Raw genomic sequence first — 25,037 nt, forward strand, 5'->3', positions numbered from 1 at the left:
GGTCGACGCAGTCTTTTCAACATCTGGTTGAAGTGGATCTGTTCCTATCATTTAATTCCCATTCCAAATTTGACCTCTGATTTGACCTGTATCCAAAAACATGACTTCACAAATGGACTCCCCATCCTGGAAAACCTACCAGACCACAGATTACACCACTTTCTTTGTCAACGAGAACAAAAGTTGAAAACTGATGAAAATTCAAGATGGCAGAGGACGCCATCTTGAATTCTGAGAAATGCTCAAGGTTGCACAATTAGCAACCAAGTTCATTTTGATTCAGCCGTCTGTCATGAATTTACACAGAAATTCACCCCATTCTGACCCAGACTGCATCTGTGTTTGGACCCGTACCCTAACCCTGACCCTGGAACCCAACCCTGACCCTTACCCGGGGTCATGGGGGGTCACTCCTCTCACCCTAACCCTAACCCATGTGGGTCCACTCCTCTAAATGTTCTGTAGAGCTTCCATGGTCTGGACATGAACTATCTGATGCTTGTATTTGGGCTTCATCCTGCATGACCTGTGACCTTTGACCTTTGACACACAACGCTTCCTTCAGATCTGGGAACAGATTTGTTCCAAGGGTTTGAAAAAGGAAACTTTTGCATTTCCTTTGTCAAATAAAAGCACAAGCAACAAAGTTTTCTGTGCCATCAACACAATGGAACTGGAATGAGCCCTTAACTTAACCTAAGTATTCCCTTTAATTCGACTGTTCCATCGTCCTCCTTTAGGCTGCTCCGTATGTCAACTCTGAACTCTGAACTCTGTTAACTCCTGTTACCTCCCATTAGCTCCACTGACTACCGCTAACTCCCATTAACTCCTGTTAAGTCTTCTTAACTGCCGCTACCTCCTGTTAACTCCTCTCAATGCCCATTAACTCGTGCTACCTCCTGTTAACTCCCATTAACTCCTGTTAACTCCTCTTAACTCCCGCTACTGCTCGCTAACTCCCGTTAACTCTCGCTACCTCCCATTTATTCCCCTTAACTCCCACTACCTCCTGTCAACTCTGTTAACTCCCGCTACCTCCTGTTAAGTCAGTTAACTCCTGCTAACTCCCATTAATTCCCACTAACTCCCGTTAAGTCAGGCTAACTCCCACTAACTTCCCTTGATTTCCATTTAACTCTTCGTACCTCCTGTTTACTCCCGCTAACTCCACTAACTCCGCTCACTCCTGTTAATTCTCGTTAACTTCGTTAACTCCTGTTACCTCCAGCTAACTCCCACTAATTCCACTTAACTCTGCTAACTCCCCTTAACTCCTCTTAACTCCCAGTAATTCTCATTACTCCGTTACCTCCCGTTTCCTCCTCCGTTCACTCCTCCCATTAACTCCTCCTCCCGTTCACTCCTCCCGTTAAACTCCTCCCGTTAAACTCCTCCCGTTAACTCTTCCTCCCGTTAACTCCTCCTCCCGTTCACTCCTCCCGTTAACTCTTCCTCCTGTTAACTCCTCCTCCCTGTAACTCCTCCCGTTCACTCCTCCCGTTCACTCCTCCCTTTAACTCCTCCCGTTCACTCCTCCCGTTCACTCCTCCTCCCGTTAAACTCCTCCCGTTAAACTCCTCCCGTTAAACTCCTCCCGTTAACTCTTCCTCCCGTTAACTCCTCCTCCCGTTCACTCCTCCCGTTCACTCCTCCTCCCGTTAAACTCCTCCCGTTAAACTCCTCCCGTTAACTCTTCCTCCCGTTAACTCCTCCTCCCGTTCACTCCTCCCGTTCACTCCTCCCGTTCACTCCTCCCGTTAACTCCTCCCTTTAACTCCTCCCGTTAACCCCTCCCATTCACTCCTCCTCCCGTTCACTCTTCGGTGTGGATGGCGTACAAAGCTTTGTTCAAACAGATCATTTCCTTTAGGGTTTTGTTTCTTTTTATTTCTGTGGGGGTTTTTTAATCACATGACTTTTGTTCGTTAAATCCATTTCCTGTTTCTTTTGATTTCACTCGGTCACATGATAAACATTCACTTTCATTGTTGTTTTCTTGTTTTTTGTTTTTGCGGTCGCAGCGACTCCTTGTGTACTCTGTCTTTCTTTTGTCCTGTTGTCTGTGTGTGTTTGATGTGAGTGGGTTCTCTGTTGAAGTCTATCGTCCACTTCTTTAGCTTTGACTCATTTCATAAGATGGCATTATACAGGGTTAGGGGTTATACAGCCAAACGCTTCATTATACAGGGTTAGGGGTTATACAGCCAAACGCTTCATTATACAGGGTTAGGGGTTATACAGCCAAACGCTTCATTATACAGGGTTAGGGGTTATACAGCCAAACGCTTCATTATACAGGGTTAGGGGTTATACATCCAAACGCTTCATTATACAGGGTTAGGGGTTATACATCCAAACGCTTCATTAAACAGGGTTAGGGGTTATACATCCAAACGCTTCATTATACAGGGTTAGGGGTTATACATCCAAACACTTCATTAAACAGGGTTAGGGGTTATACATCCAAACGCTTCATTATACAGGGTTAGGGGTTATACATCCAAACGCTTCATTATACATTGTTAGGGGTTATACAGCCAAACGCTTCATTATACAGGGTTAGGGGTTATACATCCAAACGCTTCATTATACAGGGTAGGGGTTATACATCCAAATGCTTCATTATATAGGGTTAGGGGTTATACATCCAAACGCTTCATTATACAGGGTTAGGGGTTATACATCCAAACGCTTCATTATATAGGGTTAGGGGTTATACATCCAAATGCTTCATTATACAGGGGTAGGGGTTATACATCCAAACGTTTCATTATACAGGGTTAGGGGTTATACATCCAAACGCTTCATTATACATTGTTAGGGGTTATACATCCAAACGCTTCATTATACAGGGTTAGGGGTTATACATCCAAACGCTTCATTATACAGGGTTAGGGGTTATACATCCAAACGCTTCATTATACAGGGTTAGGGGTTATACATCCAAACGCTTCATTATACATTGTTAGGGGTTATACAGCCAAACGCTTCATTATACAGGGTTAGGGGTTATACATCCAAACGCTTCATTATACAGGGGTAGGGGTTATACATCCAAACACTTCATTATATAGGGTTAGGGGTTATACATCCAAACGCTTCATTATACATTGTTAGGGGTTATACAGCCAAACGCTTCATTATACAGGGTTAGGGGTTATACATCCAAACGCTTCATTATACAGGGTTAGGGGTTATACATCCAAACGCTTCATTATATAGGGTTAGGGGTTATACATCCAAATGCTTCATTATACAGGGGTAGGGGTTATACATCCAAACGTTTCATTATACAGGGTTAGGGGTTATACATCCAAACGCTTCATTATACATTGTTAGGGGTTATACATCCAAACGCTTCATTATACAGGGTTAGGGGTTATACATCCAAACGCTTCATTATACAGGGTTAGGGGTTATACATCCAAACGCTTCATTAAATAGGGTTAGGGGTTATACATCCAAATGCTTCATTATACAGGGGTAGGGGTTATACATCCAAACGTTTCATTATACAGGGTTAGGGGTTATACATCCAAACGCTTCATTAAACAGGGTTAGGGGTTATACAGCCAAACGCTTCATTATACAGGGTTAGGGGTTATACATCCAAACACTTTATTATGCGGGGTTAGGGGTTATACAGCCAAACACTTTGTTATACAGGGTTAGGGGTTATACAGCCAAACACTTTGTTATACAGGGTTAGGGGTTATACAGCCAAACACTTTATTATACAGGGTTAGGGTTTGGGTCCTAATGCCATCTTATGGAATGTGTTTGTGATTGAATTTGATTGACATGGAAAAAAAACATCAAGGAAACTGTGGCCTAAAAATATTCAACCATATACATGGGTTAAAGCTGGTATCTGTAAGAAGGACTGGACTGGTCTGCAGGACCAGGGTCTGGAGTTTCTTTCTTTCTTTCTTTCTTTCTTTCTTTCTTTCTTTCTTTCTTTCTTTCTTTCTTTCTTTCTTTCTTTCTTTCTTTCTTTCTTTCTTTCTTTCTGTCTTTAACTGGCAGCTGTTCACACTGTACCATCATTAGCATGGCTTCTGTTGTCTCTGTAATATTCATACAGTTTTAGTTTGTTTGTATTTTTTCTTCCTGTTGCTGTGGGTTCCTCCTGTAGCTGTGATGATGGAACAGGTTTTGGAAACCCCAAAGATGTGTTAGGGTTAGGAACAGGGTTAGGCTTAGGAACAGGGTTAGGAACAGGGTTAGGGTTAGGAACAGGGTTAGGAACAGGGTTAGGAACAGGGTTAGGAACAGGGTTAGGGTTAGGAACAGGGTTAGGAACAGGGTTAGGGTTAGGAACAGGGTTAGGGTTAGGAACAGGGTTAGGAACAGGGTTAGGGTGAACAGCTCAGAAATCTGGACCAAATCCTTCTGTTTCCTGATGTTAATGTAAATCATAATAAATGGTTCAAATCACAGTAGTTCCACCTTCTTCATTTATTCACCTTCATTTGAAAAAGAAAACTACAGTTTTTTCATTTGTTTTGATTCAGAATCTTAATGAAAAAAAAAAAAAAATTTGAAGTTCTTGACTTTGGTCTTTTTTCATCATCAGACTGTTCAGAACTGTCTGAAGGGTTAGGGTTAGGCTAACCCTAACCCTAACCCTTAACCCCGAACTTTACCCTAACCCCTAACCCCTAGGAGTTAGAGTAGGGTTAGGGGTTAGGGATTAGGAGTTAGGAGTTAGGGTAGGGTTAGGGGTTAGGGTAAGGGGTTAGGGTTAGGGGTTAGGGGTTAGGGATTAGGAGTTTGGGTAGGGTTAGGGGTTAGGGTTAGGGGTTAGGGTTAGGGGTTAGGGATTAGGAGTTAGGGGTTAGGGATTAGGAGTTTGGGTAGGGTTAGGGGTTAGGGTTAGGGGTTGGGGGTTAGGAGTTAGGGGTTAGGGGTTAGGGATTAGGGATTAGGAGTTAGGAGTTAGGGTAGGGTTAGGGGTTAGGAGTTACCCCTAACCCCTAACCCTAACCCTAACCCCTAATCCCTAACCCTAGCCTAACTCCTAACCCTAGCCTAACTCCTAACCCCTAACCCTAACTCCTAACCCCTAACCCTAACTCCTAACCCCTAACCCCCAACCCTAACTCCTAACCCCTAACCCTACCCTAACTCTTAACCCCTAACCCCTAATCCCTAACCCTACTCTAACTCCTTACCCCTAACCCCTAACCCTAACCCCTAACCCTAACCCCTAATCCCTAACCCTAGCCTAACTCCTAACCCCTAACCCTAACCCCTAATCCCTAACCCTAGCCTAACTCCTAACCCCTAACCCCTAATTCCTAACACTACCCTAACTCCTAACTCCTAATCCCTAACCCCTAACCCTAACCTAACTCCTAACCCTACCCTAACTCCTAACCCCTAACCCCCTTAAATCACATTTAAAAACACACTTTTTTCTCATTAGCTTTTAATCAGTGAGTGACATGTCTGTTTTTTTAATGCTGTTTTTAACAGATTTTAACTTGTCTTTGTTTTTTATGATGTTTGTATTGTGTTGTTCTTTGCCCATTTAACACCCTGTGTGTTCACTAGTTTTATTTACTTATTTAATTCCTAGTTTTATGTTTGGTGTACGGCACTTTGGCCAGCTGTAAAGTTCTTAAAGTACTTTATAAATAAAGTTGGTATGGTATGGTACTCTAACTCCAAACTCCTAACCCCTAACCCCTAACCCTAGCCCCTAACCCCCTAACCCTACCCTAACTCCTAACCCCTAACCCTAGCCCCTAACCCCCTAACCCTACCCTAACTCCTAACCCCTAACCCCTAACCCTAGCCCCTAACCCCCTAACCCAACCCTAACTCCTAACCCCTAACCCCTAACCCTAGCCCCTAACCCCCTAACCCTACCCTAACTCCTAACCCCTAACCCTAGCCCCTAACCCCCTAACCCAACCCTAACTCCTAACCCCTAACCCCTAACCCTAGCCCCTAACCCCCTAACCCTACCCTAACTCCTAACCCCTAACCCTAGCCCCTAACCCCCTAACCCTACCCTAACTCATAACCCCTAACCCTACCCTAACTCCTAACCCCTAGCCCCTAACCCCCTAACCCTACCCTAACTCCTAACCCCTAACCCTAACCTAACCCCTAACCCTACCCTAACTCCTAACCCCTAACCCAACCCTAACTCCTAACCCCTAACCCTACCCTAACTCCTAACCCCTGACCCTAACCCCTAACCCCTAACCCCTAACCCTAGCCCCTAACCCCCTAACCCTACCCTAACTCCTAACCCCTAACCCTAACCCCTAACCCCTAACCCTACCCTAACTCCTAACCCCTGACCCTAACCCCTTACCCTACCCAAACTCCTAACTCCTAAGACCTAACCCCTTACCCTACCCTAACTCCTAACCCCTAACCCTAAACCCCTAACCCCTAACCCCAAACCCTACCCTAACTCCTAACCCCTAACCCTAACCCCTAACCCTACCCTAACTCCTAACCCCTAACCCTAACCCCTAACCCTACCCTAACTCCTAACCCCTAACCCTACCCTAACTCCTAACCCCTAACCTCTAACCCTAACCCCTAACCCTACCCTAACTCCTAACCCCTAACCCCTTACCCTACCCAAACTCCTAACTCCTAAGACCTAACCCCTTACCCTACCCTAACCCCTAACCCTACCCTAACTCCTAACCCCTAACCCTAAACCCCTAACCCCTAACCCAAACCCTACCCTAACTCCTAGCCACTAACCCTAACCCTACCCTAACTCCTAACCCCTGACCCTAACCCCTAACCCTACCCTAACTCCTAACCCCTAACCCTAACCCTAACCCTAACCCCTAACCCTACCCTAACTCCTAACCCCTAACCCTACCCTAACTCCTAACTCCTAACCCCTAACCTCTAACCCTAACCCTACCCTAACTCCTGATTCCTAACCCCTAACCCTAACCCTACCCTAACTCCTAACCCCTAACCCTAACCCCTAACCCTACCCTAACTCCTAACTCCTAACCCCTAACCTCTAACCCCTAACCCCTAACCCTACCCTAACTCCTAACCCCTAACCCTTACCCTACCCTAACCCTACCCTAACCCCTAATCCTTTACCCTTTACCCTAACCCCTGACCCCTAACCCTACCCTAACTCCTAACCCCTAACCCTACCCTAACTCCTGATTCCTAACCCCTAACCCTAACCCCTAACCCTACCCTAACTCCTAACCCCTAACCCCTAACCCCTAACCCTTACCCTACCCTAACTCCTAACTCCTAACTCCTAACCCCTAACCCTAACCCTACCCTAACTCCTAACCCCTAATCCTTTACCCTAACCCCTGACCCCTAACCCTACCCTAACTCCTAACCCCTAACCCCTAACCCTAACCCCTAAGCCCCTAACCCTACCCTAACTCCTAACCCCTAACCCCTAACCTGACTCCTAACCCCTAACCCCTAACCCTAACCCCTAAGCCCCTAACCCTAACCTGACTCCTAACCCCTAACCCCTAACCCTAACCCCTAACCCTAACCCTCTGAAGTGTCCATAGTTTGGTTAGTGTCCAGTCCAGTGGTGTTCAGGTAGTGAGGGGTCTGTAGTCCAGTTTAGTACAGAGGGGTTAGGAACAGGGTTAGGGTTAGGAACAGGGTTAGGGTTAGGGTTCAGTTCAGTTTTACACATATCAGCTTTAAAGCAGCCATGGTTCAGAGGAGCACTCATTATTGACACTGGACCAAACTGCATCTGACACATACAACTAACAATGGGGAACACATGTTTACACTGTAAAAAAAAAAAAAAAAAAAAAAAAAAAAAAAAATATATATATATATATATATATATATATATATATATATATATATATATATTTTTTTTTTTTTTTTTTCCCTTCTTCTTTTCTGTGTTGGTTCAGTTCGACCTTTGACCTGTGTCCCACCTGTGTCCGACACACCCAGTCTGATCTGACAGCTTTAATATTTTCATGTGGGTGGGGTCATTAAAGGGGGGGGGGGGGGGGTCATTAAAGGGGTGTGGTCACATGTCCAAACCAGGCCTATCCTCTAGAACAGACTGGGACTGTTTGAACTGGTTCTGTGTGAGTCCTGGTCCAGTGGACTGAACTGGGTCATGGAGCCCCAACCCCCGCTGGTTCAGACTGGATGAGTGGATGGGCGGAGTCAGAGCCTTGGGGGCGGGGCTAAAGCACAGCTCACACAGCCATTGGATGTCTGTGTTTCTGTCTGTATTTGTCTTTTTTGCCTGTCCCACCCTGTCCCACCGTTTCCCACTGTTTCCCACCCTGTCCCACCGTTTTCTACTGTTTCCCACCCTGTCCCACTGTGTCCCACCCTGTCCCACTGTGTCCCACCATGTCCCACCCTGTCCCACCGTTTCCCAACCTGTCCCACTGTGTCCCACCATGTCCCACCATGTCCCACCGTTTCCCGCCCTCTCCCATCATGTCCCACTCTTTCCCACTCTGCCCCACCCTGTTCCACTGTGTCCCACCTTGTCCCACTCTTCCCCACCCTGTCCCACCGTGTCCCACCCTGTCCCACTCTGCCCCACCCTGTCCCATCATGTCCCACCCTGCCCCACCATGTCCCACCCTGTCCCCACCCTGCCCCACTCTTCCCCACCGTGTCCCACCCTGTTCCGCCCCGTCCCACCCCGTCCCGCCCTGCCCCACTCTGTCCCACCCACATTCGGTCTGTGGTTGAAGTGGAGGTCCGTGACCCGGGGGTAGGTGGGTGTGGTCTGTGGTGCCGGTGGGCGTAGTCTGTGGTGCTGGTGTGTAAGTCAGGGGCGGGGACACAGGCTCCACCTCCTTTTTCAGTCTTGCTGGTTTTTTTTTTGTTTTTTTTTCTACTTCCCCTAAATGCAACTTACTTTAAGCATGCATCAACATCCTGCAGTCGGACTCAAACAAAAACAAAAGCCCCATCCTCCTGTAGTCCAGTGTCCATGGTTCTGACCCTGCACTGTTCATACCAGTAAACGTTCTGAATGGAAGTGTGTCACATGTGGTTAGTACAGCTAAATGAACTTGGTTGCTAATTGTGCAACCTTGAGCATTTCCCAGAATTCAAGATGGCGTCCTCCGCCATCTTGGACTTTCAGCAATTTTCAACTTTTGTTCTCACTGACACAGACAGTGGTGTAATCTGTGGTCTGGTAGGTTTTCCAGGATGGGGAGTCCATTTGTGAAGTCATGTTTTTGGATACAGGTCACATCAGAGGTCAAATTTTAAATGTGAATGAAATGCTAGCAGGGCTGTCCAGCTCCTGTTAGTTCAGTTCCATCTGATCTGCAGTGGGCCGGACCAGGAAAAGAACAGAAGAACCTACAAATAATGACAACTGCACATTTTTGTTTTTGTTTTAGTGTAAATAAAACATTAAATTATGAAAATACTTACTTCTATAAACTATCCAAAAAAACCCCAAAAAAACAAAACAAAAAAAAAAAACCCTGAAATTTAAATAAAAAAACATAAGAAAATGTAGTGTAATTTTCTCAGTCTTCTTCCTCCACTTCTCATTAGTCCATGTGCATTCTGGATCAGATCTCCAAAGACACTAAACACTGAGGAACAGGAAGAAAAATGATTTATTAATAATTACAATTTTAAGTTATTAAAATTGTGCTTAATTTTTCTTTAGGCATTTCAGGTTGTCCATATTTGTTCAGATTATTCACATTTTAGTGTTACAGGAGAGTTTGGACATGGAAATATTTTCATAATTTAATGTGATATTTTTGCACTAAAACAAAGAAAAAAAGAATAAGTTGTTAATTCTAGATTTTTTTGGCTTAATTCAAGATTTTTTGCTAAATTTGAGATTTTTTTGTCTTAATTGAAGATTTTTTTTACTTGTTTTTTTTTTTTTTTTTTTTTTTTTTGCTTAATTCAAGATTTTTCCTTAATTCAAGCAAATTTTTTTTTTTTTTTTTTTTTTTTTGCTTAATTCAATTCAAGACTGTGGAATTTTTGCACTTGGCAAAAACATCCCAGGGGTCAAACTGGACCCTTTGGGGGGACGCATTTGGGCCCCAGGACGCATGTTTGACAGCCCTGGGTTTGACGTCACGATAAAAGGCTTTGTCAGTCTGTGGAAACTGAGATTATTCTGATTGCGTGATTTTGACAGCACCTGAGTTTGTGGTTTTTTGTTTTTTTTTAATGTGAATCAAAATTTGGAAAAATTGACAATAATAAACGATTCCATGTGACTTGTTGCTTGTTGCATCTTTTCAATATCTGGTTGAAGTGGATCTTTTCCTATCATTTAATTCCCATTCCAAATTGGACCTCTGATTTGACCTGTATCCAAAAACATGACTTCACAAATGGACTCCCCATCCTGGAAAACCTACCAGACCACAGATTACACCACTTTCTTTGTCAACAAGAACAAAAGTTGAAAACTGATAAAAATTCAAGATGGCGGAGGACGCCATCTTGAATTCTGACAAATGCTCAAGGTTGCACAATTAGCAACCAAGTTCATTTAGCTGTACTAACCATATGTGACACATTTCCATTCAAAAAGCTGACTGGGATGAACAGTGCAGGGTCAGAACCATGGACACTGGACTACTGGGCCAAGGCGGCGGCGGCAGTGTGGGCGTGTCCGCCGTACACCGCCATCACGTCCAGGTCGCGTTTCAACACTAACATGTGTGCAGTTACGTGAGGGCGAGCGACTCTCTCTCTCTCTTTGGCTGTCTGTTTTCTATTGTGTGCATCAGTGTGTGCAGAGTCTGAAACAGCTTCAACCTTCATCTGAAACATTTTCATTTTTATACTTTTAGCTGCTCATACTTTTTTTTGTATTAATCCAATTATTGATAAATTGCATTTTTTGGTTCTGATTATGGTTTTTGGGCTCATTCAGATTTTTTACAATCAGTTAATATTTATTAGTGTGTTCTATTCTGTAATTTGACACCTTTTGGATTTGGAACTACTTCAGTGTGTGTGTGTGTGTGTGTGTGTGTGTGTGTGTGTGTGTGTGTGTGTTTTAAGAGTTTCACAACTTTATACAAAAAAAACACAAAAAACAACAACTGTCCACCACAAAGGGCATTCCATAAAAACATTTTCAAAACTGCATCTGGAAAGACTGTTGCACTGTAAAAAAAAAAAAAAAAAAAAAAAAAAAAGTAATTTAACAGAATTTTCACTGCACTTTTTATGTTATAGATTTTTTTTCTGTATTTTTAAGATACAGTAAAATATCAATGAAATGACAAAACCAGACTGTGATTTTACATGTCAAATGTAAACTAACATTAAAAAACTGTAGCTGTGAGTAACTGCAAAATTTCCATTTTTAAAGATTTTTTTTTCTTTTTTCACAGAAAAATACAGTTAAAATACATTTGCAAATGTATCATGATTTCACAAATATTTCTTTTCTATTCATGAGATTAAACTGTTAATTTCAAATTTAATACCGTAAAAAAAAAATAAAATAAAATAAAATAATAATAATAAAATTAGAAAATTTTCTGACAATTAACCGTAAAAGAAGTATTTGTTCTGTAAGTTTAACAAGGCTTGTTAATTGACTACGTAATTGATTAAAAAATGTTGAATTGAGAAAAAAAAAAGAAAAATCTTGAATAGAGGAATAAATGTTGAATTAGGCAAAAAAAAAAAAACTTGAAATAAGCAAAAAATGATGAATTAAGAAACAAAAATTGATTTAAGCAAAAAAAACAAATCTTGAATTAAGTAAAAAAAATCTTGAATTGACCAAAATATTGTGAATTAAGAAAAAAAAAAAAAATCTTAAATTAACCACTGATAAACTGTCAAAATACAATTTTTATCAGTGGATTGTACAACTTGGTCTCATTGAAAATTATATATGTATATATATATATATATATATATATATATATATATATATATATATATATATATATATAATTTGATTTTTTCAATACATCTAAATATTCTTTATTAAACATTAAAAAGTAAAAAAAAAAAAAAAAAAAAAAAAGTATGCAAAACTCATGTAAACTTAGGACAAAAACTATTTTAATTATGGAAAATTTTTATGAGATGGTTATTTTCCGTTATTTAACAGTATTTTATATTGCTGTTGTTTTTTTTTTTTGTTGTTTTTTTTTTTTACAGTGTATTACTCTATTACTCTTTTTGCTTTCGGACCACCCCATCCTTCCCCAGGTGAAGCAGTTCCACATCCACGTCCCTTTCTCAGATCTTTTTTTTTTTTTTTTAAACCTACTTTGGACCAAAAACATGTGTCTATTTCTATTTCCTGATTCTTTTTTTCTTTTTTTAGGACAAATTTTTGAACCAAATGACGTTGCATGTGTAAGAAGTTGCAGTTTAGGGTTTTGTCAGACTTTGTCAGTGTTGCAGAGTTGTGTGTTCTTCTTTTCTGTGGATGGGCATGTATATATATGCTCATTGTTTGTATATCCCCATCCCTTCCTTACAGCCAAAAGCTCTAATGCCGCCCGACCGCTTGGTTCTGCCTTTACATGGACATGGCACCTGACTCACACTGTCACCATCATCACTGTCATCTCCTCTGTAGTATGTTCGTAGGTCCCGCCCCTCTGCCTCACCCTTCCGACTTTTTTGTCTTAGAGTTGATCAGATATAGTCATCCATTCCACAATGAAGAACACATGACAGTCGAAGCACAAAACTGTCACCAATATGAATAGATTTTTAGATACTATTGAAGTCTATAGTGAAATGGGAAAAAAACAACAACTGTACATACCATGTTTTTTATAAGAACAAATATCATTTATTTATCGGGAAAAATCCGAACATCAGAAACAGAATTATGATGATTCTTTTTTATGTTATGTGGTGTGGATGTTTGTGTTGTTGCTTCCCTGTTACCATCTGTGTAAGGATAAAAGCATAATCTCTGATGATACAGTAAAAAATAAAAGATCCGTGGCTATAGTCGACATTCTTACACAACTTTTGCTTTTTTAAATTCCTTTCTCCATGCCTAAATCATGTGGGGGAATTGTTGATGTAAGTTGACCCTCTATGTTTGTTTGTTGGTCTGTGTTCTCTTTCTAACGGTTTTTGTGAGATGCACTTTGTATAAAACTGACGGTGAACAACATTCACCTCCTCAGACCCACATTTGTGGACAAGAGTTTCACAACTTTATACAAAAAAAAAAGAAAAGAAAAGAAAACTGTCCACCACAAAGGACATTCTAGAAAAAATTAAAAACTGCATCTGAAAAAACTGTTGCATCCTGATGTTTCCAGTCCAGGCACTGACTGAATAAAACCCCCAAACAGCTGGTACTGCTGACATTATCTGGGTCTGAGGAGGTTCAACGTTCATCCTGGGTGGGCGGAGCCAATGCACACGCTGTCCAGTTCCTACATGGAGCTGTTTTTCCAAACAGTAAAAGGACTGCAGGTCCTGGAGGTCAAAGGGGGTCAAAGGGGGTCAAAGGGGGTCAAAGGTCTGTACAGAAACGACTGCAGCTTAAAGGAGATGAAAACTGACAAACTGACACAAATAAAACAACTGCTACACTTACTGGTACTAGTACTTCCAGAATACCCTCCAGTACAGTACTCTAGTACCCTAGTACCCTCCAGTATAGTATCCTAGTACCCTAGTACTCTCCAGTATAGTATCCTAGTACCCTAGTACCCTCCAGTATAGTATCCTAGTACCCTAGTACTCTCCAGTATAGTATCCTAGTACCCTAGTACCCTCCAGTATAGTATCATAGTACCCTAGTACCCTCCAGCATAGTATCCTAGTACCCTAGTACCCTCCAGTATTGTATCCTAGTACTCTAGCACCCTCCAGCACAGTATCCTAGTACCCTAGTACCCTCCAGTGCAGTACCCTAGTACCCCAGTACCCTAATACCCTTAGGTGCAATACTATAGTATTCTAGTACCCTAGTACCGTACCAGTGTACCCAGTCGTCCCTGTCTGGGCCATTGGACCCTTTGGTCTGACTCCCAAACCCAGTCTTTCATCTGTAATCTGCTCCACTCTTAAACCCAGTCTGGGTTTGGTATTAAACCCCGTCAGGGTCCGATCTTAAACCCAGTCTGGGTCTGGTCTTAAATCCAGTCTGGGTTTGGTCTCAGACCTTCTGCTACATGTACAAACTGACAGCTGAAAAAAAACCCATGGTTGGGCTGGTTTGTGTGTGAGAGAGACACCCAAAGCCCAGAAATAACACACCTGAGCATGTAGGTGACTGTGGATGTGACTGTAGGTGACTGTGGATGTGACTGCAGGTGACTGTGGATGTGACTGCTGGTGACTGTGGATGTGACTGTAGGTGACTGTGAATGTAACTGTAGGTGACTGTGAATGTGACTGTAGGTGACTGTGAATGTGACTGTAGGTGACTGTGAATGTGACTGTAGGTAACTGTGAATGTGACTGTAGGTGACTGTGAATGTAACTGTAGGTAACTGTGAATGTGACTGTAGGTGACTGTGAATGTAACTGTAGGTGACTGTGAATGTAACTGTAGGTAACTGTGAATGTGACTGTAGGTGACTGTGAATGTGACTGTAGGTGACTGTGGATGTAACTGTAGGTGACTGTGAATGTAACTGTAGGTAACTGTAAATGTGACTGTAGGTGACTGTGAATGTGACTGTAGGTGACTGTGAATGTAACTGTAGGTGACTGTGAATGTAACTGTAGGTGACTGTGAATGTGACTGTAGGTGACTGAATGTGACTGTAGGTGACTGTGAATGTGACTGTAGGTGACTGTGAATGTAACTGTAGGTAACTGTGAATGTGACTGTAGGTGACTGTGAATGTAACTGTAGGTGACTGTGAATGTAACTGTAGGTAACTGTGAATGTGACTGTAGGTGACTGTGGATGTAACTGTAGGTGACTGTGAATGTAACTGTAGGTAACTGTAAATGTGACTGTAGGTGACTGTGAATGTGACTGTAGGTGACTGTAGATGGAACTGTAGGTGACTGTGAATGTAACTGTAGGTAACTGTGAATGTGACTGTAGGTGACTGTGAATGTAACTGTAGGTGACTGTGGATGTAACTGTAGGTGACTGTGAATGTAACTGTAGGTAACTGTGAATGTGACTGTAGGTGACTGTGGATGTAACTGTAGGCGATTGTGGATGGAACTGTAGGTAACTGTGGATGTGACTGTAGGTGACTGTGGATGTGACTGTAGGTGACTGTGAATGTGACTGTAGGTGACTGTAGATGGAACTGTAGGTGACTGTGAATGTAACTGTGGGTAACTGTGAATGTGACTGTAGGTGACTGTGGATGTAACTGTAGGTGACTGTGGATGGAACTGTAGGTAACTGTGGATGTGACTGTAGGTGACTGTGGATGTGACTGTAGGTAACTGTGAATGTGACTGTAGGTGACTGTGGATGTGACTGTAGGTGACTGTGAATGTGACTGTAGGTAACTATGAATGTGACTGTAGGTGACTGTGGATGGACTGTAGGTGACTGTGGATGGAACTGTAGGTAACTGTGGATGTGACTGTAGGTGACTGTGGATGTGACTGTAGGTAACTGTGAATGTGACTGTAGGTGACTGTGGATGTGACTGTAGGTGACTGTGAATGTAACTGTAGGTAACTGTGAATGTGACTGTAGGTGACTGTGGATGTAACTGTAGGCGATTGTGGATGGAACTGTAGGTAACTGTGGATGTGACTGTAGGTGACTGTGGATGTGACTGTAGGTGACTGTGAATGTGACTGTAGGTGACTGTAGATGGAACTGTAGGTGACTGTGAATGTAACTGTGGGTAACTGTGAATGTGACTGTAGGTGACTGTGGATGTAACTGTAGGTGACTGTGGATGGAACTGTAGGTAACTGTGGATGTGACTGTAGGTGACTGTGGATGTGACTGTAGGTAACTGTGAATGTGACTGTAGGTGACTGTGGATGTGACTGTAGGTGACTGTGAATGTGACTGTAGGTAACTATGAATGTGACTGTAGGTAACTGAATGTGACTGTAGGTGACTGTGAATGTGACTGTAGGTGACTGTGAATGTGACTGTAGGTAACTGTGAATGTGACTGTAGGTAACTGAATGTGACTGTAGGTGACTGTGAATGTGACTGTAGGTGACTGTGAATGTGACTGTAGGTGACTGAATGTGACTGTAGGTGACTGTGAATGTGACTGTAGGTGACTGTGAATGTAACTGTAGGTAACTGTGAATGTGACTGTAGGTGACTGTGAATGTAACTGTAGGTGACTGTGAATGTAACTGTAGGTAACTGTGAATGTGACTGTAGGTGACTGTGAATGTGACTGTAGGTGACTGTGAATGTAACTGTAGGTGACTGTGAATGTAACTGTAGGTAACTGTGAATGTGACTGTAGGTGACTGTGAATGTGACTGTAGGTGACTGTGAATGTAACTGTAGGTAACTGTGAATGTGACTGTAGGTGACTGTAGATGGAACTGTAGGTGACTGTGAATGTAACTGTAGGTAACTGTGAATGTGACTGTAGGTGACTGTGAATGTAACTGTAGGTGACTGTGGATGTAACTGTAGGTGACTGTGAATGTAACTGTAGGTGACTGTGAATGTGACTGTAGGTGACTGAATGTGACTGTAGGTGACTGTGAATGTGACTGTAGGTGACTGTGAATGTAACTGTAGGTAACTGTGAATGTAACTGTAGGTAACTGTGAATGTGACTGTAGGTGACTGTGAATGTAACTGTAGGTGACTGTGAATGTAACTGTAGGTAACTGTGAATGTGACTGTAGGTGACTGTGAATGTGACTGTAGGTGACTGTGAATGTAACTGTAGGTGACTGTGAATGTAACTGTAGGTAACTGTGAATGTGACTGTAGGTGACTGTGAATGTGACTGTAGGTGACTGTGAATGTAACTGTAGGTAACTGTGAATGTGACTGTAGGTGACTGTAGATGGAACTGTAGGTGACTGTGAATGTAACTGTAGGTAACTGTGAATGTGACTGTAGGTGACTGTGAATGTAACTGTAGGTGACTGTGGATGTAACTGTAGGTGACTGTGAATGTAACTGTAGGTAACTGTGAATGTGACTGTAGGTAACTGTGGATGTAACTGTAGGTGACTGTGGATGGAACTGTAGGTAACTGTGGATGTGACTGTAGGTGACTGTGGATGTGACTGTAGGTGACTGTGAATGTGACTGTAGGTGACTGTAGATGGAACTGTAGGTGACTGTGAATGTAACTGTAGGTAACTGTGAATGTGACTGTAGGTGACTGTAGATGGAACTGTAGGTGACTGTGGATGGAACTGTAGGTAACTGTGGATGTGACTGTAGGTGACTGTGGATGTGACTGTAGGTAACTGTGAATGTGACTGTAGGTGACTGTGGATGTGACTGTAGGTGACTGTGGATGTGACTGTAGGTAACTGTGAATGTGACTGTAGGTGACTGTGGATGTGACTGCAGGTGACTGTGGATGTGACTGTAGGTGACTGTGAATGTGACTGTAGGTGACTGTGGATGTGACTGCAGGTGACTGTGGATGTAACTGTAGGTAACTGTGAATGTAACTGTAGGTGACTGTGGATGTAACTGTAGGTGACTGTGAATGTAACTGTAGGTAACTGTGAATGTGACTGTAGGTGACTGTGAATGTAACTGTAGGTGACTGTGAATGTAACTGTAGGTAACTGTGAATGTGACTGTAGGTGACTGTGAATGTAACTGTAGGTGACTGTGGATGTGACTGTAGGTGACTGTGAATGTAACTGTAGGTGACTGTGGATGTGACTGTAGGTGACTGTGAATGTAACTGTAGGTGACTGTGAATGTGACTGTAGGTGACTGTGGATGTGACTGTAGGTGACTGTGAATGTAACTGTAGGTGACTGTGGATGTGACTGTAGGTGACTGTGAATGTAACTGTAGGTAACTGTGAATGTGACTGTAGGTGACTGTGAATGTAACTGTAGGTGACTGTGAATGTCACTATAGGTAACTGTGAATGTGACTGTAGGTAACTGAATGTGACTGTAGGTGACTGTGAATGTGACTGTAGGTGACTGTGAATGTAACTGTAGGTGACTGTGAATGTAACTGTAGGTGACTGTGGATGTGACTGTAGGCGACTGTGAATGTAACTGTAGGTGACTGTGGATGTGACTGTGGGTGACTGTGGATGGAACTGTAGGTGACTGTGAATGTGACTGTAGGTGACTGTGGATGTGACTGTAGGTGACTGTGAATGTAACTGTAGGTGACTGTGGATGTGACTGTGGGTGACTGTGGATGGAACTGTAGATGACTGTGAATGTGACTGTAGGTGACTGTGGATGTGACTGTAGGTGACTGTGGATGTGACTAGGTGACTGTGGATGTGACTGTAGGTGACTGTGGATGGAACTGTAGGTGACTGTGGATGTTTGACTGTGATGATGTTGTGTTCGAAGTGTTTGTGCCAGTCAAACTGTTTCACCTGATGTTGGAGTTCAACATATTTGTTCTGTTCACAGAGCTGGATTGAAAACAAAGACATTAAAGCAGGGATGTCAAACATGCATCCCAGGGGCCAAATGTGTCCCCCCAAAGGGTCCAGTTCAGCCCCTGGGATGTTTTGCCAAGTGCAAAAATTCCACAGTCTTGAATTGAAGTAAGCAAAAAAAATTTTGCTTGAATTATGGAAAAAATCTTGAATGAAGCAAAAAAAAAACTTCAATTAAGCAAAAAAAATCTTCAATTAAGTAAAAAAAATCTTGAATAAAGCAAAAAAAATCTTCAATTAAGTTTAAAAAAAATCTTGAATTAAGCACAAAAAAAACAAAAAACTTAAATTAAATAAAAAAATCTTCAATTAAGCAAAAAAAACTTCAATTAAGCAAAAAAATCTTGAATTAAGCCCAAAAAAATCTCAAATTTAGCAAAAAATCTTGAATTAAGCCAAAAAAAAATCTTCAATGAAGTAGAAAAATCTTGAATTAAACAAAAATGTCTTCAATTAAGTAAAAAAAAAAAAACTTCAATTAAGCAAAAAAAAATAAAAAAAATAAAATAAAATAAAATAAAAATTCAATTAAGTTAAACAAACATCTTGAATTAAGCCAAAAAAAAAAAAAAAATAGAACTAACAACTTAATTTTTCCCCCCTTTGTTTTAGTGCAAAAAAATCCCATTAAATTGTGAAACTCTTTCCATTTCCAAACTCTCCTGTACCAATAAAATGTGACTAACCTGAACAAATGTGTCCAACCTGAAATGTCTGTATTAAATTCAGTCCAGTTTGAACTCTTTTCTTCCTGTTCCTCAGTGTTTAGTGTCTTTGGAGATCTGATCCAGAATGCACATGGACTAATGAGAAGTGGAGGAAGAAGACTGAGAAAATTGCAATAAATTTTCTTACTTTTTAAATTTAAATTACTGGGTTTTTTTTGGATAGTTTATAAAAGTAATTATTTTCATAATTTAATGTTTTGTTTTGTTTTTTTACACTAAAAAACAGACAAAAAATTTGGAGTTGTCATTATTCTCGGTTCTTCTGTTCTTCTTTTCCTGGTCCGGCCCACTGCAGATCAAATTTAACTGAATATGGAACTGAACTAACAGGAGTTGGACAGCCCTGGTTTAGATCATATTGGTCTGAATGTGGAACCTGAACTAAAATGATTGTTAATATCTTCTGTGTAATTTTTGCATTTCATAAATTCATCCCATGGGTCGGATGTAACCCTGTGGTGGGCTGGTTTTGGACCCCGGGCCGCATGTTTGAGACCCCTGGCATAAACGTTGTTCTGTTGTTGCGTCTTCTTTGCATGAGTGTGGCTTTACAGTGGCAGCGTGGCAGCGTTCTAGTCCAGTGTCCATGGTTCTGACCCTGCACTGTTCATCCCAGTCAACTTTTTGAATGGAAATGTGTCACATATGGTTAGTACAGCTAAATGAACTTGGTTGCTAATTGTGCAACCTTGAGCATTTGTCAGAATTCAAGATGGCGTCCTCCGCCATCTTGAATTTTTATCAGTTTTCAACTTTTGTTCTCGTTGACAAAGAAAGTGGTGTAATCTGTGGTCTGGTAGGTTTTCCAGGATGGGGAGTCCATTTGTGAAGTCATGTTTTTGGATACAGGTCAAATCAGAGGTCAAATTTGGAATGGGAATTAAATTATAGGAACAGATCCACTTCAACCACATATTGAAAAGACGCAACAAGTCACATGTAATCGTTCATTATTGTCAATTATTCCAGATTTTTATTCACAAACACACACACACACACACACAAAGTCACATGCTGTCAAATTCAATCAATCAGAATAATCTCCGTTTCCACAGACTGACAAAGCCTTTTATTGTGACGTCGAACCAAACGTTCCCCTGGCTTGTTTCTACATGTACTGACAACCAACGTTTGAAAAAAAAAAAAAAATGCTGTCACACTTGGTCGACGCAGTCTTTTCAATATCTGGTTGAAGTGGATCTGTTCCTATCATTTAATTCCCATTCCAGATTTGACCTCTGATTTGACCTGTATCCAAAAACATGACTTCACAAATGGACTCCCCATCCTGGAAAACCTACCAGACCACAGATTACACCACTTTCTTTGTCAACGAGAACAAAAGTTGAAAATTGATGAAAATTCAAGATAGCGGAGGACACCATCTTGAATTCTGACAAATGCTCAAAGTTGCACAATTAGCAACCAAGTTCATTTAGCTGTACTAACCATATGTGACACGTTTCCATTCAAAAAGTTGACTGGGATGAACAGTGCAGGGTCTGTTCTGGGAAGTAGAAGAGTGGACACTTGACTGTTGGTCCTGTTCTGAACCTGGTCTAACCCATCTACCCGTTGTGTCTCCAACCCCAGGAGGTGAATTAGTCATCCCAGTATCTGAGGATCCATTAGCATTAGCCCACGTTAGCTTCTCGTGCACCCTCCATCCCCCCTTCCACCCACCCACCCCCCCACCCCTACCTACCTACCTACCTACCATTATTGAGACCACCAAAGAGTCCCTGTCCAAGGCCGCTGAGGTGCGGGTACCTGGCTTGTCGGACCGAGGCGGCCATGATTGTGATGATGAAGGCTTGGTGAGATCGGGGTATGGCTCTGGGAAAGCATTCAAGTCAAAGCTGCTCCCTACTGATGATGAAGATTCTCCCCCGCTAACACTTTTAAGACCTTGTCTACGTCGGCCTCTGAAGGTGGGCTACAGACTTTTAGACCAAACACAGGGTCAGTCTCCAGCCGTGGTAGGAATTACGTCTACCACCAAAGCACAAACAGCCGACCAGAGCCGCACCACCGCCACCTCTGCCTCCACACTGCTACCGGCCAAACAAACAAACATCGAGTACCTAGCGTTGCTTCCATTTGCCCACATCCTTTGAGGTACAGAGGGGCCCCATTAATAACCTCCCCACATGTTCCATAATATACCCACAGCACTCCCCACAGAAGCGGGCGTCGGGCGAGTTCCGGGGCCCTCGGAAGTGGTCCGTGAATCTAGCAGCACCACCGGGATGGTCATCGGAATAGTGGCGGCCGCCGCCCTGTGCATCCTCATCCTCCTGTACGCCATGTATAAGTACAGGAACAGGGACGAAGGCTCCTACCAGGTGGACGAGAGCAGGAACTACATCACCAACTCGGCCGTGCAGAGCAACGGCGCCGTTCTGAAGGACAAACAGCAGAGCGCCAAAGGCAGCAGCAGCAGCAAGAAGCACAAGAACAAGGACAAGGAGTACTATGTGTGAGCGACCCAAACTTCCAGAGGACGCTTACCGAACTGTTTCCTTAAGAGGAGCTTTGACAAATGATGGTATAACATGGAACATGAACTAATACTGTGCTGAGTAGTTGAACTGATGACATGCACTGTAATATAAACTTACTGTTGTAAGCATAAACCAGAAGGCCAACTAGCATCTGTAGAGACTGTACTCCTCCTGACCAATCTGGTCAAAGACGTTATCACTATAGAAATATGTCACACCTCTACGTCATTCTCCTAAGTGACTTTTAGAGCAAATGGTATCCTTGGCATTAAACAACAACAAAAAAAAAAAAACAAGAAACAAACACTTTTCTTTGTAAAATTGCTATTTACAAAAGGCTCATATTCTTGACGATTTTCAGCATGTAAGCAACATATAGTGCTTATCGAGAGGGGGTCAAGGACACACAATCATTGTAAAAGTTAAAACAACAACAACAAAAACAAAAGGACTGTATCAGAATATGACGACATTTGTAAGGTTTATACATAATACAAGTGTGGTGTCTTTACTTACTTTTGCTTTTAGCAAAAAAACAAAAGAGAATCAAGAAAAGAAACCAAGTGTTCAGAGAACGCAAACCTCCGTCAAGCACCCCCGAACGAACGGTGTGCATGTGTGGATCAACTATTTCGGTTTAAATTCAACAGTTTCCAGGTTGTTCCATACAGCAGAAACAGTTGAATCTTGGTACCAGTCATGTGTCTGTCCAATTATACTCAATTCCAATCAATATTTGTTGAGTTCTAATGGAAAATGGGATTTTCAATGTTCAGTGTAAATGTCCACAGAGTCCACATTCCACAGTGGATGTGGACAATTTAGTTCCACATACAAGAGATTGTTCTAAGCTACAGGTGGATCCGATTGGAGGAGAATCAGAGTCGTTTGGAATTTTTTTTAATGAATTTTTTCAAAAATGTCTCAATGATGACAGATAGGAAAATTGTAGATTTTGTGACCTTGCTGTGACCTTGAACTTTGGCCTACTGGGCTCAAAATTTACTGGGTTGGTCCCAGGGCCTAGGCCTATCTGTGGGGAAGATTTGGGAAAGATGGGTAGAAGAGTTTTCCCCTAAGGTTGCTAACAAACAAACAAACAAAGCGGAGGTAATGGCCTACGTATCAAAAGAACCAACGTTTGTAAGTTGCCGTGGGCAGTTGCGGTCATGGCGTTGACTTTGACCGCTAGCCCCTCCCACTTGTCTGACCACGTCCTGGTCCCTCTGGACAGAATGGGCCCATTTGTGGTCCTCAAAAAGCAGCTGATTGTAAAATACATGTCATGGGAACTTTGCAGTAAACACCAGTTCCAGTCAAAGTCCTGTCTGCAGTTTTGGCTTTAGATCCTGGTCAGATGGGAGCTTCGTAGCCCTGGTTCCATTTAGAGTCCAAAAAAACAAAGGCCTCCTGTCGACGCTCTGTTACCGAGGAGGAGGAGGAGGAGGAGGAGCTTGGCTTTGTTTTTGGGGGGAGACTGTCGGTTGGATGCCTATAATTCTGTTTTCTTTTCTACAGAGGTGTCAGGAGGAAGACTATGGCGGTACGACAACACTGTTAAACAAATGTGTATACAGAAATAAATTTAATGTTGAAAGTGTGAATTCTATCTGCCGTCACAGTCGACTGTGTCAAAACCAGAAATCTGTTTACATATTTTATTACATGCTAGCCATTGTACTTTGTAGGTAATATATTGTACATATACCATGATGGCAATTGTAATTTTTAGTACCTTTATTGTACAGATAGAAACATATATATGGTTTATTTCATGGAAAAAAAACAATTCAATTATATGTTAATTTACATGGAGAAAGACTTTTAATCCAAGTGTGGAGAATCGTATTGATATTTGGTAACAGAATAAAACTGTATTGTTAGCCTAGCGCTCTACCCAGTTGCATGAATGTCGCAGTGCTTGCAGCGGTTGGACCAATGCGGTCCACGGTGCCCTGGTCTCTGTCATTGTGGGTCACAGTAGAGTCACTTCTGTCGGAAGGAATAAAGTCAAACAGGAACACCAAGGCATCGACCCTTAGACCTCCTCACATCGGGTACGGTTCCATGATGTTTTTTTAAATCCCATTTATTTTTTCCAAAAGAAATTAATCTGGAACTAAAGTATTTTCTCTTCTGTTTCCATGGAAATGTTAAACTCGAATAAAGGTTTACATGAGAAACGTTTATTGGGTTCTAGCAGCCCTTCTGTTAGCTTAGCTTAGCATTAGAGATCGACCAATATGGGTTTTTCAGGGCCGATACCGAATCTAATTATTAGTCGTTAGAGGAGGCCGATAACCGATATTTGGAGCCGATATTCATTTGCAGTAAAAGTGTAAAAATTGGCGTTAAAAAATTTGGAATAATGCAAACACTGAACTTGGTTTAAATGCCTAAAACATGTTTATTTAATCAAACAAATAGAAAATAATAGCTCCACAAGTGCATGGATTTCCTAGACTCAGAAGCATCTCTTATAAAGTTGAATAAAAGCTTAAATAAATAGCTCCCTGAAAATTTTCCACAGTAAATAAAGTAAAATTTAAACAGAACTATAATGACTTCTCTTTGTTTGAAGTTCAAACACAACACAAATACAGGAGACTGTTGTAAACTCTTGGGCCACATGCTGACATCTGCTCAACTCATCATGCTTCATTTATTACAGCATTTGGAACGCCTTAAGTTGATTTCATTATTAAATTTTATATTTTACCATGCGATAGCAGGACCCTGTCATTCAAAACTGTGTTGTTACATTATTAATGATTAATCTGAAAAAAGCTCCATAAAAAGTCTAATAGTGTCTATGAGTGCAGGTAAACTCCTGACAGAACACAAACAGCCTTTAGGGCTTTAATGAGCACACACAGGATTTACAATGTTCCACCATGTTCACATAAATCACTTCTGAATTTGACTCTGTCATCTTCACTTTAATTTTCAGATCCTAGGACTAGAAAGCTCACAGTGACATTAGGAGTTGTGAGTTGTCGAGTTCTTCATGTGACTGTAACACAAACACACACTATTACATCACATACATTTTCTCCATTACTAATCCACAGTGTGCAGAGCGTTCAGAACCAGACTGATGAACTCATGTTCTGGTAAAAGCTCATCACACTCCACCTCAGCGTACGTCCCTAAAACAAGTGAAGTGAGTTTTTTACGCTCTCTCTTAATCCCACACACATGCTTTTCTGTCACAGACTGTTTCCATCTCCGTATTATCAGCAGTCTAATTCACACACACGTCAGGAGGTCATCTGAGTTAGCAG

At 41.9% G+C, this 25,037-nt stretch overlaps 1 protein-coding gene across 1 annotated transcript in view; it reads left to right on the forward strand.

Moving 5' to 3' along the window:
- LOC115416917 (neurexin-3a-beta-like) overlaps positions 1–22,232 on the forward strand; it is a 52,484-nt gene extending 30,252 nt beyond the window's left edge. Inside the window, exon 7 of the mRNA XM_030130790.1 lies at positions 21,422–22,232. Within this exon, the coding sequence (XP_029986650.1) occupies positions 21,422–21,732 (311 nt within the window). The 3' untranslated portion in view covers positions 21,733–22,232. The remainder of the gene's footprint in view (positions 1–21,421) is intronic.
- Positions 22,233–25,037: the final 2,805 nt, after the last annotated feature.

The sequence above is a fragment of the Sphaeramia orbicularis genome, unplaced genomic scaffold (genome assembly GCF_902148855.1).
Source record: "Sphaeramia orbicularis unplaced genomic scaffold, fSphaOr1.1, whole genome shotgun sequence".
NCBI lineage: Eukaryota > Metazoa > Chordata > Actinopteri > Kurtiformes > Apogonidae > Sphaeramia > Sphaeramia orbicularis.